The following is an 18,677-nucleotide window of genomic DNA, read 5'->3' as shown; positions in this document are numbered from 1 at the left end:
AACCCGGAATATTCCTTTAAGTCTTTTCAATTGGTTGTACTGTTGTTTAAAGTGGCTGTGATTCTTCGGCTGATGAAATCTGAAAAAACATGTGATTGTAATTTAAGACCTTTATACGCCGCATGTCACTGCATAGACTATCCTTCACACTCTTGTTCTCATTCCCGGCAAAAATAAAATGTCTCAATAATAATTAAAGTTCCCTACATCAATCTCAGGTTGAAGTTCACAGGCCCAACTCGTGCTGAGTACGTAATTGTTATTGTTCACGTTAGCCCGGTTGATGAATTAAGGTTGTAGAATCTTCGCTTTACTTAATGGAAGAAACAACAGTGTGAGCGCCATGAGAGTCCAACCAAGAGTGACCTTCATGTCTGGAACGATTAAGATTAGAATCGTGCAGCGTCTGCCTGTTGTTTTCAAGAGCTCGAGCCAACTGGCACAGCCCGAGTGTTCTCTCCCAGCTCTCCGTCTGCCGCAGCGACAATGACAACCAGTTACCGCATGGCGTGCAAAGATGACAAAAATACTTTCACGCCAAGGGATTTTATACAGTCCAAGCAAGCACCACGCGGTCCGCTACTGATTAAAATGAGTGTTGGGCTACTAATGTTTTGTAACATTGTAAGGTTTTGATCTGAGAGGTTTGATCTTTCGATTTTAAAACACATTTATAAGGCGCGAGTATGTTAGTGGTATTTTTATGTAGGCTACTGATTCAAAGTTTACGCTCTTTTTGAATGACGATCATCTGTAAGTGAACTGTAGAACTTGTAACTGTTGTCCGACGTGTATGCTGTGGCCACCGGCGCTGAATTCTCGGTGAAGAGTATCTTAGGCTACTAAAAAGCAAAAGCTGCTCCGTTTGATTACTTTTATTTACTTTTTTTTTTTTTTTTTTTTTTTTTTTTTCCAGCATCATTTCATGGCTTTCTCTTTCTACGCAGCGTTATATAGCCTGTTCTGCTTCACACACTTTAGTTTGGATCCCCCCAATTGTGACATCATCAGGGTTGCTAATGCCCATCCCTCAACACCAACATCACTCACCTGAAATACACACAAAGAGACATTCAGAAATCGCTGGTACTGTGACAACAATATACATTTAGAAATAATATAAATTATTTTAAATGACAAAAAAAAAGAGAGAAAATTACAGACGAAGAATATGGGCATAATGTAAATACACGTTGTCAGTTATATCTAATTGTTATATTCATGCGGCGTTTTGAACATAGATGGGCCTGAAACTATATGAAATGCCAAGAAAACGCCTTTTATTAGAGAAAACGATAGTCCTATTTAGCATCTACTGTATGCACCCTCATATATAGAAACGTATTTTTTATTTATTTATTTTATTTTTATTTTTAAATGAGAAATGACAACTAATGTGGCCAAAAACAAGAATTAAACATTAAAATGCAAACGCTAATGATCAACTAAACAAATATTACTACTGATAACTAAATAATACAATAATTACAATAAGTAAACAACTGATTTTATCCTTATCTATGACGTTATTGGGTCGGCTATTTTTAACGAATTACGATTTGGCAAAAAATTAAATAATAATATTACTAGGCCTACTATATATAATAATTAAAAAAAAAAAGTGTTTTCTAAACACTGAGCACAACTGGTTCACTTGTTCCAGCATGTCACCGCTGAACACTAAACACTGTGATGACAATGAAATGTTTCGGTTCCTTGGAATTCCATAAAAGCTCTAACGTTTATAATGTTGTGAGGCAAAATGTGGTTTCAGAGAGAATGGTTTAGTAATGGTAATTAAGATATGGGATTCTTGACTGGAAGGTATAAGTTACCATAGGCCAGTGTTACCTAAACCATAATGAAGATTGTGGGATAATTATTGGGGTCTTTATGACCTGTAGGCGTCATGATCACACAAAATTGTGTGTTTGTGTGAGTGTTTTATTGAGCGCTGTCACAATGGCGATAAAGCGATCTTTTGTTGTTGTTGAGTAAAGAGTGCGTGAGTGACAGACAGAGCCCTGTCATATATGAAAACGAAGATATCTGGTCTAGTTGTTACCTAGACAATAAAACTGGCACCTGGTCAAAAATTATAAATATTTCTTAAAATATCTCTGATGTTGTCGGTTTTTTCACCTCCAACCAATCATTGTTTATTTATAAGCAGTGTTGGGTAAGTTACTCTAAAAAAAAGTAATTAATTACTAACTACTAATTACATCGTCTACAGTGTAATTAGTTTACTGTACTAATTACTTAAAGTAATTACTTAAAAAAGTAACTGCATTACTTATTACTAATTACTTTCTAAAACCCTTATAAACCTCGACCAGATGAAAAATACAAGGATAGACATGAAACTGTTCTTTTAATTCTTTCAAATAAATCATATAAAATCAAATAAATTATTCATGAACTGGCCAAAGAATTTAAGGGGGCAGTGTTAAATTAGAAAACATATATTTTAACATTAGACATTCAATTTCGATTTTTTTTTTCTCCCCAATTTGGTATGCCCAATTCCCAATGCGCTCTAGGTCCTGGTGGTGGCGTAGTGACTCACCTCAATCTGGGTGGCGGAGGACGAAACTCAGTTGCCTCAGTGTCTGAGACAGGCAATCCAGGCATTTTATCACGTGGCTTGTTGAGCGCGTTACAGCGGAGACCTAGGGTGTGTGGAGGCTTCACGCTATTCTCCGCGACATCCACGCACATCTCACCACGCACCCCACTGAGAGCGAGAACCACATTATAGCGACCACGAGGAGGTTAACCCAACGTGACTCTACCCACCCTAGCAACCGGGCCAACTGGTTGCTTAAGAAGCCTGATTGGAGTCACTCAACACGCCCTGGATTCGAACTTGCGACTCCAGTTGTGGTAGTCAGCGTCTTTTCTTGCTGAGCTACCCAGACTCCCTTAAATTTTGATTTTAAATTCATTATTGTTTTATTTAGAATTGTTCTATAATCTATAAAGTATTTAACACAATTATATCAGAAGTAACTGTAATTAAATTACTGAAAAATTAAGAGTAATCCCGTAGTTTACTTTTTCAATGAAAAGTAATTTAATTACAGTAATGAATTACTTAGTAATGCATTACACCTAACACTGTGTATAATATATAGTGTGAGATTATTGTCTTCTCAATATAAAGGTATTAAGAGGCGTAAAGCTTTCTAGACACAAGAGTAGCCTACGGGTGACGTCACAGCCTGAGAGTCACCCGTCGTGTACGCGTCTCTAAGTAAGGACTTATCTACAAAAAAAAGTTCTGGCTGACAATGTGGGTGGACAGGGCGTGAAACTACTATCATCATCAGTTTTGAATGAAAGAAAACATATATACAACAAAAAGGGAGGCTCATTCCAATTCAGCTGCGTTGTTAGGACAACGAGAACCATCCCTTAGATGATTAGTTCCACTTCAAAATAATTTACTTTCCGGCGGTGAAAATGTCCCCCTTTTGTGTCCATACACAGAGTTTCACTTGGAAAAAGAAGACGACTCGTATGTTTAGACAGTCTGTTTATTTTTTCTTCTGTTCAAAGCACAATTGCTTTAATAAATAGAGTCACCACAATGGTTGAGAAGTTCATAAACGTATAGAAGATTAACCGTAGAACTACACTCTCGTTTAATGTTGGGATGGAGTGTTAATAATTACTTAATCAACAAGTTTTTCCATGTAAAAAAGTTTGACCTTCACCAATAACTAAACAAACAAAATAAATAATAATAATAATAATAATAATAATAATAAACATGACCTATACATAGAGGAAAATCCTATAATTAATCAATATACTCATTAAAAAAGATGGAATGTTTAGGCCTATATTTAAAATTGCATGAGAGATATAACAGGAAAACAATCAATAGAGTTTGAGTCAGTTTGCTTTCATCTCAGTTATGTCAATAGCAACTGAAGTCTGTGTGAACTAGAAACAAGTCATCTGATTCCAAATGGACTCAGACTGCAGAACATCATCAACAATACCATGAAGTGAGCCAAAGATTGATATCAAGATGGAATTACAGGTTTCTGTCCTCACTGAATCCTCCCTAAACTATCACACCTTTCCTAATATCGTTTGACACTGTTCATTTGCCAAGTGACCCACATCAAAGCTCAATTCCCTCAGTTAACAGATCCACTCAATAAAGTCTGACCATTTCTTTTAGGAGTCCAGCAAATAGAGAGGACAGTAAAGAGGCATTTGAGTGGGGTGCCAACAGGGGGCCCACAACTTTACAAACTTTGCATCAAACATAACATTCAACTCTGAATATCTGTGTATGTTTATGTGGAAGTGTAATGCATTTAAAACCCACTCAGAGGTTATAACTGTGTGTTTTACCCTATACAAATATTTTGGGGTATGTGCCATACACTTTAATAAGAGTTAAAGTGATAGTTCACCAAAAAATGAAAATTCTCATCATTTACTCACCCTCATGCCATCCTAAATGTGTGTCTTTCTTTCTTCTGCAGAACACAAATGAAGATTTTTAGAAGAATATCTCAGCTCTTTTGCTCTATACAATGCAAGTGAATTGTGAACAAAACTTTGAAGCTCCAAAAATGACATAAAGGTCACATAAAAGTAATCCATAAGACTCCACTGGTTAAATACATATCTTCAGAAGCAATCTGATCAGTGTGGGTGAGAAACAGATAAATATTTATGTCATAAATGTCCACTTTTACTTTCATATTCTTCCACATTTTGAAAGTGAAAGTGGAGATTTATGGTAAAAAAGGATTTAAATATTGACCTGTTTCTCACCCACACCTATCATATTGTTTCTGAAGATATGGATTTAATCACTGGAGTCTTATGGATTACTTTCATGTGGACTTTATGTGATTTTCGGAGCTTCAAAAGTCTGGTCACCATTCACTTGCATTGTAAGGACTTACAGAGCTGAAATATTCTTCTAAAAATCTTCGTTTGTGAAATGATGAGAGAATTCCAACACCAAAACCAGAACATGCTAGTTATTAAATTATTTTGAATGTTTAATTTAGCAAATTATACTTATATTTATATTCAGTATTTTCAACTCTGGGGCAGGTGACAAGATAAATGATTGACTCCCTCCAGTGCAGTAAGAAAAATGCCTATAACTCTGGTAATAATTGTTAGACATATTTCAAACATGGGACCTCCCTTACATTGTGAACTTGCAGTGCAATTTTTCAAGGTAATTTCAGACTTCTCATTTACAATGAAGACATTTCAACACTGTTTTCATGTATATTCACTATGTATGGCTTTATCTACAAATGTGCTTTAATGGAAGGAGGTCCTGTATATCATTAGCTGCTTTATCATATCTAATAATAACTCTATATTTTCCATTGATATTAACTTGCAAATACACAACAAGAAATCAAAGAGAGTGAAGTTTCAACGCAGTGTAAAGAAAAAAATCAAAGCATATTAGAGAGAATTTTTTCCTTACACATTATGGAAGGAAGGTTTGACATATGAAAGAGAAAACATTCTTGACTCAAGCTCAACTAATTGCTTCTTTCATCTATCCAATTAAAGGCTGAAATTTAATCCAAATAGTATTTTGTGTTTTGATAACTCATCACACACACATGCCTTTTAATCAACACAGAATAATATGATGATTGCACATTAATTCTCAGCTTGAAGAGTGTCTTTCTGTTTTGGTTATTGATTTCAATCAGCTTAGGTGATAGGCTTCCTTGCATGACTTAGAGGACTAGTTGACATATACAAAATTATGAAGGTCAGTGAAAAGCTCCAAACCAGATTCTCCGTTACAAGTATGCATGTTTCAGGGATGTCTCTTCTAAATGTGTGAATGCACAATGTGATCCTATGCTTTCTGATGTTGTTTTGGTTGAGAAGTTTTTTATTGTCAGCACTCAGAGAGCAACTCCTAGGCCTAGTTTACCCGTTGGAATATCCCAGTTCCATTAGGTAATCACAAAACCTCCAGGCTTAAATGAGAGGCTAATGTTTTCATTTGGGAAATCTGCAGCCCACTTAAGCAGGTCTAAAAGGAGAGTTTACCTCAAGTGAAACTAATAATAGTGTCTACTAATGTATGTGTTGTGGCCTGCCTTGTAATTATGTATATTTCACATTGTAGATTTAATATATGGGTCACTGGGATTTTAGGGAGGAAAAAAAATTGAAAAAAATTGAAAATAAAAAATAAAACAAAGAGTGAAATATGCAGTGCTGAGTAAAGATCTAAGGAACCCAGTTGCTATAAAGGAAATTATTTGGGGAAAATAACAGCACTGAAGATTAATTAACAGGGTAGTTTCAACTGAATGAAAGGGAATATGGCCCTGCACAAGCAGGCCTAATTATACCCAGCTCTTGTCTTATTAGGCTTTGTAAACAAATGCCAGTGACTTGAAATGTTCAAAGCAGTGTAAAAATGAGAAATGAACCCATCAGTAAATGTATACATACAGTTGTGCTCAAAAGTTTGCATACCCTGGCAGAAATTGTGAAATTTTGGCATTGATTATCACATAGTTGTTTGGCTCCTTTTTAAATCATAATGTTAACATAAATCACCCAAATGGCCCTGATCAAAAGTTTACATACCCTTGAATGTTTGGCCTTGTTACAGACACACAAGGTGACACACACAGGTTTAAATGGCAATTAAAGGTTAATTTCCCACACCTCTGGCTTTTTAAATTGCAATACGTGTCTGTATATAAATAGTCAATGAGTTTGTTAGCTCTCACATGGATGCACTAAGCAGGCTAGATACTGAGCCATGGGGAGCAGAAAAGAACTGTGAAAAGACCTGCGTAACAAGTAATGGAACTTTATAAAGATGGAAAAGGATATAAAAAGATATCCAAAGCATTGAAAATGCCAGTCAGTACTGTTCAATCACTTATTAAGAAGTGGAAAATTCGGGGATCTCTTGATACCAAGCCACGGTCAGGTAGACCAAGAACGTTTTCAGCCACAACTGCCAGAAGAATTGTTCGGGATACAAAGAAAAACCCACAGGTAACCTCAGGAGAAATCAGGCTGCTCTGGAAAAAGACGGTGTGGTTGTTTCAAGGAGCACAATACGACGATACTTGAACAAAAATTAGCTGCATGGTCGAGTTGCCAGAAAGAAGCCAATGCCGCAAAAAAGCCTGGTTACAATATGCCAGACAACACCTTGACACGCCTCACAGCTTCTGGCACACTGTAATTTAGAGTGACAAGACCAAAATAGAGCTTTATGGTCACAGCCATAAGCGCTCTGTTTGGAGAGGGGTCAACAAGTATTGTGCTCCTTGAAACAACCACACCATCTTTTTCCAGAGCAGCCTGTATTTCTCCTGAGGTTACCTATGGGTTTTTCATTTGCATGATCAGTCATATTTTCAAAATCAATGCCAAAATTTCACAATTACTGCCAGGGTATGCAAAATTGTGAGCACAACTGTATATATATATATATAGTTCCTAAACTGACAGTATATTCTGAGCAGAAAGGCCTTCATAATAATAAGAAACAACTGTAATGTGCATACAGAAATATTATGGATGTATAATTTATTTTGCTTTTACAAGATGGCTACTTGGTTAATAGTTAAATTGCCTCAAAATATCTCTAACTCAATGGAGTTGCAAAGGATGCTAAAGTATGGAGACCTAACAAGAAGCAATTATAGTGGTAAAAGCCATGCCACAAAATCATACAGCTTTTTTAAAACTGCACTTAAAAACTTACATGGGTATAAACTAGGTTCGCCTTAGCCCACCTTTATTTTATCTGGGCCCCTCCTTCCAGAAACTGCTCCACCAATCTCAATGTGAGACTGCAGTGACCTAATATCTTTCAAGCCAAAGGGAATTTTTTTGCTGCCTGCAAATCACAGCATACATTTTTATGAGACATAACATTCCTTTTTTCCCACTTTTTTAAGTGGATTAGAAATGTTGAGCCCCTTTATATATAAAATTAAATAACATAACAGCAAAAAATAAATAATGACGTTCACAACATCAGTAAATCAGGTTTATGGCAATACCGGAGATGCAGGGGCTAAGCCACAGATAGATGTGTTAATTACCCTAGCTATTGATTTATAGGGTGGAACTTTTAATTATAAAGGCACTTTAACCGGGGACTCTTATTTTGAAATGTTTGCACTTCACTGCTTCCAGCTGCTCATTCAAACAAATAAATTAAGTAAATAAAGGAAATAAAATGTGCACTCCTACAATAATCTATAACGTATTACAATATAAACAATTAAAAGTAAACACTGGCATATTTCATCGACATTACATCATCATCATTGACAGGTGATCATTTGTGATTGCTTGTCATAAATTTCCAATATTGCCTAATGATTGCGAACTGCTCAGCAACAGTTTGAAACACTCACAAGCCCCCGTGTGTTTGGGAAAAATACAACAGTGCCGCGTTTTCACTTTGAAGGATGCAGCGCATGCATTTATTTAATTAAATCGTATTATTTTGAAGTTTGATAATCACATTAGGTCATATCACGATTCCCATCTTTCCACACCCAAATTTAAAGACCTCTTTAAATGATACTGAATTTTGGAAAACTGAATTTAAGACATTTTAAGACTTTTTAAGGATCCGCAGAAACTCTGTTTACTATATATGGCTTCATGACAGGTGCAATTGTAAAACAATGTTCTGTGTGTGTACTGAGGTAGGGAGCAGATCTGCTTTCAGAGAACATATTTTGTAGCAGAGCTGGGTTAAGTAAAGCTCTATTTTACTGCCTCGCTCATCCATCTAGTTCTGCATCCTAGAGTGGCGGGTCAGCACCAAACCAAATCCGATTTGTCCCAACCATTAATGTCATGGCCTTTAAGCTACATATCATCACAGAGAGTATGCTTGCTCAATCTGTAATTGAAATAGCTTGGGGAGAAATGCTGAGCTCTGGTTGGCCCCCTGAGCCAGTTTTATCCACTCCACCATCCATCACTGTTCAGTATGGCCCCAAGGTGCTGATGTAATGCTGTGAGGTTAACAGTGAGATCAACCTAGAGACCTGCATGTGCTCCTCTCCCTATACCTGGCCCACAGGCCTAAGTATGCACACAAGAGACATATATCAGTTTAAAAAAATAAACAGTGATGGAAGCTCTGTCAGGTACATATCAGTTCAGCACTGGTGTTTTTAAGAGTTTGAGTTTGAGAGCGTTGACAGTTGCATGCTCTGAAGAGAGCGGAACTTCAGTTGGGAAAGTGATTAGAAACCCATCCCTCCTTTAGATGTCGAGTTCATAGGATTGATTACATACCCTCCTAGCGATGCATCCTTCAAGAGATGAAATTAAACACCCACAACTACATACTACTTTGAAATACTTTAGACCCTGATCGATGTGATTCCTGATTTAAAACTCCACTACAAAGACAATTTCCATTAAAAATTCAAATGTGATATCTTGTGACAGTCCTATGTTTTTACTGATGAAAAATTATGGTGCTATGGGAACCAAAAGGCAACATTCACTTGAGGTCTGTGGGTACTCTCTTAAATCCAAAGGATGCTGCTGCTCAGGGTGCTCAGAACAAAGGCACTTTAATGCTGTTTTGCAGTTCTACAGGTAGATGAATTCTGTATCATGTACTTCCCTGAGTGGAAGAACTAATTCAGATTTTAAAAATGTATGATAAATTAAGAGAGTCTTTGTTAAGGCTATGAGTGGATGAATTAGCTCCAGTGTGCCTTTTTAAGCATGTTCAGCTGGCCTCTCATATAAATGAAGGCTGCCAATAATGCCCTTGCCAAGACACGGAGGACACAGTACGTGCTCTCCTAGTTGATCCTTACTGAAAAGGATCTGGAAGGGAGATCAGAGAAATTGGGCGATGGCCATGGTCACCCTACTGAAAGCATTGCACTGTTGCTCAGAGACAGGGGCATCCTCAAAGTCACCCCTTTCAAAAGAGGCAAATCCACAACATTTGGATTTAGCAAGTAATAGTAAGTGAATTGTTTTCTTTGTTCTTTGCCCTCTGGAACACATTGGTCCCTGTGACCAAGTCAGTTTGTTGACACACAACCTATTATTGCATACTGCCACAAGATAACTCATGTCAATGGCAAGTCACACCTGTAAGCTGATTGGCTGAGTGGAGACCTTTACTGTCTTCCCTGCTGCCCTGAGACGCCATTATCAGAAACTATCAGAGAAATCTCTTATGTAAGGCATGGATAATGAATGAAAATTTTTTTTTTTTTTGTCCATGGGGGTGAATTGCAATTCTAAAAATGCATCAAAAGGCAAATGCAGCAAATATTGGAATGGGCAGAGTTGGCTCCTACTCCCAAAACGCAGCTGTGCTGAATGAAAAAGCCCACACAAAAACTGCTCTAGCCTAATTTTCGTGGCCTTGCTGAGGTTTGACAAGAGAGTGGAATGTCCAGCAAGTGAATAGATGGGTATTTAATAAGCTGTGGTACCAGCTGAGCTACGCAGGGGGCTGGCACCACCACTGACACAAGAACACTGCACTGCGGATGAAGATGGGAAAGAAAACCAACTGATCAACCACCTGCTCCACTAGCAGGGCAAATCTAACAGCTCTCATTTGTCCCATTACATGCAAAAATTTGACAAAATTCATGTTATCCCATTTTAACCTGCTATAATTCACATAAGAATTCTCTCACCATTTATGTATTTTCCTAACATGTGGTAATTGTCAAGTTAACGCTTAAGCATCTTTTTTTCATGACACCAGGGAAACAAATGGGACAAACGAGCTCATGGATATTCACAGGAACCATGACAACTGGCAAGACAACACTATCTCTGATGTCTGTTTCTTGTACGACTATCGCATTTCACATTTTTGATAGTCTCATTACAGTCTCATCTCTAAAATCAATTTGCCTATAGCATCGCTCTCATTACATACTGGGTAAGCATGAATTGTGTGTGTGTGTGTGCCCCCAAGCCCTCAAAGCTTAACACACTCTGTATGGAAAACGATAAATATAAGCAAGACAAAGAAGAGGGCGCAGGACATCTGTAAAAAAAGAAAGAAAAAATAAGCGGCACAGGGATAAAGAGAGTATGACTGGAAAACATTAAAACTGTAAACAATATAAAGGATAGAAGATCAAATAAGTTGAGTTTTGTGATTGGAGGTTCATACAACATGGAGGGCTCCCACCTGCAACAGGACGACACTGCTACACAGATTAAGGGGCCAGTAGAAGGGAGTCATGGGAAAAGAGGGTAGCCAGAAGCTGAGGCAGCGCAGCAGATGAGAGAGTGGAAAAGTGGGCTGCTATGTAAAGGAGGGGGTTGGGATGAAAAGAAGCCCAAGTCAGGGAGCACCAACACCACTGGCTTGATCTGGGGACGACTGAAAAAGGCAGGAATCCAATTAAAATCACACCCTATCGGTCTGCAGAACCACCACCCCCTCACCACGCATGACGCAACTTCACACTGATCCTGCTAGATGTATCATTATAGAGCAGGTGGAAAGCAGCAGACATTGCGATCATATAGCCCTGGTTACACTTTGTAGAACCAATAACGTGTTAAGGCTCAAGAGTCTATGACACACTGTCTATAATAGTATAGTACAGTGTTATGCAAGTGTGTGTGAATTCATAATCTAAAGTCCTGAACATACTGTAAGTTGTATAATATTACAGACAAAAATGTACTCCATATGACTTTGTTGCTAGGCAGAAAGCACTCTTTGAAAGTTGCAAAGAATGAGAGGTTCCATCCCATGTACAGTAATAAAAACCTTAATAAAAGCAGGGGGTGTGGTCATTCAGCTATTCATGAAGCATTGTCATTGCTTTGCAAGGCAGTGCAAAGAATGAAGCCTGAATAATTTCACATAGGTAAACGGCAGGAATTGAAGGGGTTTGGGAGGGGCTTTCCAATATGCACACCACCACTGTACTTGCAAAACAGATCAAATAACAAATATGTAAAATAGAGACATTTATTTAGGGATATTTTGTATCTAATAGGCCTCCTGGAAGTTCATTATCAGGGATTAAATCTAATGTGGGACAATGAAAACCAAGGAATTTTTTAAAAGCACACTGAGAAGAACAGTCAATATCAAGCAAACTTGCTGGTCTCAGCGAAATATATTTAGAACAGTTAAACCAAATACATTTATGGTACAAGTATTTGTTTTAGGCTTGTAGGATTGCATGATTTCTGTCGATGGAAAATTGCTCATAGTCAGTCAGTATACATTAAACTAGGCAATTGCATATGACATGTGATTTCATTACCGAAGTATAGGATTTAAACCAGCAAACACAAGCGCGACACCATTACAAGAAGAGAAGGTCACTAATAAATTATGCTAATAATGTGAGGTGACCAAGGAAATGTATAGAAGAATTTTTATAATTTTTAATAAATTTAAAAAGATCATTTTAAAGCCATTTTGTTAATGACAGTAGTCCCAATTGATCCTATGCACTACACATTTTGCTCATGCTGGAACCAAGCGAGTCCCCATAATGATAAACAGAATGAGCAAGGAAACCACTTCACTTGTAATTTACTCACAACAGCTTGTAAGATTTATTATATTACTGCTTTCATTGATATCATAACTATGGCACAATGATTTTTGTAATGTGCAACAAGAAGAAAAATGTGAAGTTTTACATAGTTTACTTCAGCCAATTTAGAATATTTCTTCAAAAGAAGATGTGAACATGTCTAGCATCAGTAAAAGTTGTAAAACTTCTTATACCAAAATGTCCTGTGCTCTCTTTCAGGAATGACTCATAATAATCCATCAATGTTTAAAATAGCAATTAAGAACTGTATGTAAATGCAGTTAACAACAACTTGTTTTGAACAAAACAAACCCCTCTAATTATGATGTAGTATGATGTTTCATTGCAGAGACAGATTTGCATTTGCCATATGACCTTTGAGAGGTCATTAGGAAAATTTTGAATTATCTCAAAACTTATCTACTTAAGGATTCCCACAAATAACATTGCTGAATTAATAAACTAAAAATTTGATTACAAAATAGAAGCCTTTGGCAGCCATTTTTCCAGTAAAACAAGTAAACCCAAGGGCTGTTTATCATGCCTCAAATATTCAATAATCAAAACCATGTGGTTGGTACTTCCTATAGAATATTAACCTAATATTTAAAGAGCACCTATTAAGGTTTTTAAACGTGCCTAATTTAGTTTTAAAGGTCTCATACAATAGATTTACATGCATCCAAGATCAAAAAACACTTTAATTTGTTCGTAATTTAAATTGCAGCATTACCTTTTTTTCCCCAGTGTCAAAAACGACTTGTTCAATGATCCGTTCTAAAGGATTCATTCTAAACTCCTCCTTTCAGAGAGCCTACTCTGCTCTGATTGGTCACAAAAATGTTGTGATTGGTCTACCGCTTAGTGTAGTGTTTGAGAGTGGGTCAAAGCTGTTCGCGAGCAGCCAATGAAGACCAGAGGTGGGTTTTTTGTTACCAAATTATGTAGGTTAGTACAGGAAGTAAGTCTGGAATTACTAACGACTCATTTCAGGTGTTCAGAATCGGTTCTTTCTTTTGGGAGTCAATAACTCCATTTGTCGTGCACTTTGATTTTTTAAACTGCAGACTTTTTACATTCACAAACATCTATATGACACACTACATGAAAGGTAATATTTGAAAAACCATAATAGGTGCTCTTTAATTCGTCATGTATATACTTTTACAGTTGAAGTAGCCTATCGTTTGATTCTTAACAACAGGAACAACTATAGCCGACATTACATGAAGGAACAGGATTTATGTCCATTGTCAGCTCTTGAGCGAAAAGTAAACTGTCTAGCTCACAGAAAATGAGTAAGAAACTTGGCAAATGGAAATAAAAGCCTAGGAGTATGTTTATTAAGCAACTTTATGTTTATTGTGGAAAGTCGGGGCACAGAGGCCTTTCAGTGTGGAGTGCCATCATAAATATCGCTTTACGATTTGTTCCTGACCAGTCATATTGTCAGTTAGCATCTAAATTAATAATAAACAACCATGACGAGACTCGCACAAAAGAATGGGCCAAGATAGCTAGCAATTAAATAAACCCAGACACGACTGGTTAAACTGATGAGAAAATGACGATACGTTTGGAACCTGTTGGAGTTAGTTCGAGGTGACCTAACTTCGGCTGTAAGGCTACATAGACTATTTCTTTAAAATGTAAAGTTTAAGCTTATTTATTTATTGACAATGCACACAGATCAGAAAGTGACTATAAAAGGTAGCCTATAGTAGTTTTTTTTTTGAGTTGTGTGAAATTCATTCTAAGAAACCTCTGAAGACGACGTCGTCTGGTATCCATAAAATAAATGCATGGATATAAATTCCAAAAGCTTTGCATTATACTCCATTTCTCTGAGAATATGTAGAGTTTAATCACACATGCTTGATCAAAGAGAATAAAGACAATTTAATGAAACTTTGAATGCATAATTAATTGTACAGTATATGCAGTAGAATTATAATTAAACTATTTAATTCTAATGACCGGGACTGTAGTCTGGAATAGTAGGCTAAATAATCGCCACATAAGTCTCATAAGTTATAAAATACACACATAAACGAGGAGCAATTGTGATGTGAAAATCTTAAACTAAAATAACTGTTAAAGGCCTTGTCGATTGTTACACCACATTCACATACATCAAGGCAAAACATTTCTTAACTCTGAAAATCCACAAACTATATACATACACATTTATATATATATATATATATATATATATATATATATATATATATATATATATATATACATATATATGTGACGTGACAAGAAAAAACACACATTTACAAGTCAAACACTTTAAGAGATAAAACTCTTCCTTTATACGTCACAGAAATCTTACGGAGGCCCTGCCTCTATTACTACATACGTAATAATTCGCAATTTTATTTTTTTTACCTATTTATTCTGTAGGTATCTTTTGTAGACGTTTTAAATTTGATGTAAGAAGAATATTTAGGGAGCTTATCTATATTTTTTAACAATATTTTGTCTCATTGCAGGGCTTGGTAAAGCAAGCTATTTACAGTTTAGACATAATGCTAATTCCAGCTTACAAGAACTAAATGTATTAAACAGATAAAGCTGCACACTCTCACAGCGAAATCGTAAGGATTCATACAAATCTGGCTAATTCGTATGATATCATATGACCGCACTCGCATGAATTCGTCCAACTTTCACTACAGCCAATGATGTCGCTGGACATCGTTTCCATCTAATACGGGACAGTTACTTGCTTCTGTCACACACAACAGCTTCCTACCATGTTTACACACTCTACTAATCGGTAAGGTTTAGATAAAGGGTTTGGGTAAGGGCATAATATTACTAAGCATATCCTTAACTACCTGCACGAAACTCGTGCTTACTTCCGCATTAAACATCCGGGCATTTGCATGTGATGAAATCGTACAAATTTATATGAAGGAACTTTAGTTGGATAAAGCTCACATTAACTAATTTAGTCAGCCTGTAGACAATTTTACACGAGGAGAAACTCCTTAGCTCTTTAACACACTGAGTAGCTATAAGCCTGAATTCATCATTTCTGATGCATATGACATTATAAATCACTGTTACAGTATTTTGGTGAAAAAGTGTCCACGGCACTGTGACATGTGTACCAGCCATTTACAAGATTTTTTTGGAAAGGAGAATTTGACGTAAATGTTCTGTGGCTGGGTGCGAATGTGTGGCTTGGTTGGTTACATGGGTATTGTACAGACTCAGGTCTATAACTGCCCCGTTGTAGCAACAGAGGGTCCAAAAGTGACTGTGGCCTATGGGCTGTATAGTCCAAACTGTTGTCAAACGTGTGATGGAAACGTGACCTCAAAGTTGACTCATTTCTTGTCTCAGCGGACAGAGTGTCTTGGGAGGAGGCAGTCATGGTTCGTGTCACTGTGGTAGAAGCGGAAGTGTCTTGCTGTTCTGCCACCTCAGGAGACCTGGCCTCCACAAGGTGCTCGTCGTCTTCCTCGATTTTGGTGATGTAGGCCTTGCAGTGGAGTTTCATATGTTTGCGCAGGGAGCTGGGATGTGTGTAACATTTTTCACAGCCTCTGACCTTGCACGTGTAGGGTTTATCGCTGGAGTGAACGTGAGAATGCTTCTTCCGGTCACTGCTGTTTGCAAATCTCCGATTGCAGCCCTCGAATTCGCATTTAAATGGTTTCTCACCTAAACGGGCAGAGGAGGGGGGGAAAACGCGAGTTACGGATGAGATGTACAGTCAACCATGGCTCATCAGTTGTGAGTGCATGGTGTCATTAAATGTGTTATACAGGATGTTGTACCACAAATTGTGCTGTCCCTCACATTACAATAGATGCAACTTTAGTTTAGATAACACTAGCAAACCAATGGTGCAGGCAAAATGTGATATATAAAAAACATTTTTTTTTTTTTTGCTTAAAAAATAGTGAGATATTGTTTCCATATTTTGGTGCAATGGCTCCAACTTTCAATATCTTTATTCACATGGTCTAAAACAGACTTAGCTTCAACTTACACATCAAACGCAATTCAATTAGGCTAACAATGAGTTATAAATAAAAAAAAGAACACTAAATAGCTTTTACAAACAAACAGTTAAAATGTCATTGTCAACATTTGACTTGGAGTAAATTAATGGAATTGTATCAGTGGTTAATTTTTCATTTCTGCTTTAGACTGCCTTCACTGAGCAATAATTCTTAATACGTAAAGATATTCTGATAGCCAACCTGGTCCTTATGCCTTTATGCGTGCTGAGCCTAAGGTTATTTAACAGTTTAAAATTTAATAATTAATATAAAAATTCGGATTTAATTTTTCCTCTAATTGTTCAATCATATGTAGAAGCCATATAACACGCTGTATAAAATATGCATATTTAACATTAATCAGACTATTTTAAGAATTAACGTGACGTCAGTCTCATGTTAGTTGATTCGAAGCTCGCACTGCGTCGCTCAAGCGGGTGAACACTGCCAACGCAGAGAATTCAGCAGCGCCTTACGTAAACGTTACGTCACAGCTCTCCGGTGCCCCAGAATTTATTTATTTATTTTCACTGCATGATTGAGAAGCACCCAGTTACAAATGGCCTGTGTTCTTATTTTAATAAGCACAAAAGTTTCTTAGACACAACGCTTAAGTCTAAAAAAATCATCCCAATAATATGAACACCAAAAGCTGGATAACTTTATAATTGGTAGCCTATAATTAAATGCTTTAATCGCCTCCCAAATTAAAACTTCATAAAGACTTAAGGAAATTGATTAAAGTCTAAAAATTATTAACTGATGCATATGCCGAATTTTTTTTTAAGTGGTTTAAACACGGCCCCCATGTTTATAAATCGGAGTTTGTGTAAAGCAAATAAAAAACATTAAATAAATAAATAAATAAAAATAAAAATAAAGAATCCTTATAGTTGGAACAGAAAATCCAACAGTTCGATTTACCGAGTTCTGTCCAGGCTATTCTTCACAAAACGAATTATTGATGGAAAAATGTTAAGCAAAACACCCCGAAAATGGTTTGGAAACAATAATATTATATACGTAATACTTATTCTTTATTATTATTATTATTATTATTATTATTATTATTATTATTATTATCAACTAACCTGTATGCGTTCTCTTGTGTATCTTGAGGTTTTCGGATCTGGCAAAAACTTTTTCACATCCATGGAAAGGACAGGGAAAGGGCTTTTCTCCAGTGTGGACTCTGACGTGGTTGACGAGCTTGTATTTGGCTTTGAAAGGCTTTCTGTCTCTTGCGCAATTCTCCCAGTGACAAGCGTAGTCGGAGTGCTCCGGTCCTCCGACATGCTTAACCGTCACATGGGTGACAAGTTCATACATGGTCCCAAAACTCCTGGCGCAGGGCGGTTTGCCAGTGCCTTCTTGGCCGTCACTCCACTTGCAGACATGCTCGTGCTTTGGGTTCTGCCTGGTGCACCTGAGGAAGGCATCACCCCCTCCTCGCTGCGTGGCCACATTCAGAGGCTTATAGAACTCCAAAAACTGGGTGACCAGCTGCTGGCTGTTGGCCCTGCATGGGCCATTGAGCGATTGGCCGTATGGGTGCGTTCGTGAGAGAATTTCTCCTGGAAGACCCAACATCATTTGGCTGCTGAGATCTCGGGTTGCGTCTGTAGAGCCATGGGCCTGCTCTTGATACGCGGTGAAGAATGCGTGGCTCCTGCCATCCCTATAGCCGCTGAGGTCACGGTACCTTCCAAAAGTGCCATGTTGGTTCGGTCTCGGAGCCAGCTGATCAGTAACTGGTGGCATATCTGTTCCTGACAGGTTGGTCCCAATTAGAATGCCCCTAGGACTTGGCTCTAAGCAGTGACTGGTGTATCCAGTGTCTGGAAAATGGGTAACCGAGTGGTCAACATATGCACTGGCCCTCGTCTCGTGGTAGTCTCGCAAATTTTGAGAGGGGCAGAGTTTTAAGGAACTGCCAGTGGGGTGCCCCATGTGCTCCTCTGCAAAAGGTGGCAGCATCACGCTGGGTTCAGTATTGCTCTCCCCAGGGTTGACGCAAGAAAGAGGGCAGCCACTAAACCGCGAGAGGCTTGTCATGTTTTGCTGCAAGTTTGGCTGAGGGTTTGGC

The 18,677-nt window shown here is 37.5% G+C and overlaps 1 protein-coding gene across 1 annotated transcript; it reads right to left on the bottom strand.

The window, feature by feature from the left end:
* Nucleotides 1-14,918: 14,918 nt before the first annotated feature.
* LOC127413252 (zinc finger protein ZIC 1-like) lies at nucleotides 14,919-18,646 on the bottom strand. Its single transcript, XM_051650226.1, has 2 exons — nucleotides 17,683-18,646; nucleotides 14,919-16,247 (listed from the first exon to the last, which is right to left on the bottom strand). Exons 1-2 carry the CDS (start codon nucleotides 18,644-18,646, stop codon nucleotides 15,631-15,633), a joined length of 1,581 nt encoding a protein of 526 aa, XP_051506186.1. The 3' UTR covers nucleotides 14,919-15,630.
* Nucleotides 18,647-18,677: the final 31 nt, after the last annotated feature.

Source organism: Myxocyprinus asiaticus, chromosome 22 (assembly GCF_019703515.2).
Source record: "Myxocyprinus asiaticus isolate MX2 ecotype Aquarium Trade chromosome 22, UBuf_Myxa_2, whole genome shotgun sequence".
Lineage (NCBI taxonomy): Eukaryota > Metazoa > Chordata > Actinopteri > Cypriniformes > Catostomidae > Myxocyprinus > Myxocyprinus asiaticus.
The sequence above is the reverse complement of the archived record's forward strand: the minus strand, read 5'-3'. Positions and strand labels throughout refer to the sequence as shown.

Excerpts from the sequence above, each read along its gene's own strand:
- LOC127413252 (XM_051650226.1), bottom strand. The coding sequence starts at position 18,646 with ATGACAAGCCTCTCGCGGTTTAGTGGCTGCCCTCTTTCTTGCGTCAAC. Across the intron at positions 16,248-17,682 it reads ACACAAGAGAACGCATACAG|GTGAGAAACCATTTAAATGC; the intron begins GTTAGTTGATAA and ends CTGCCCGTTTAG.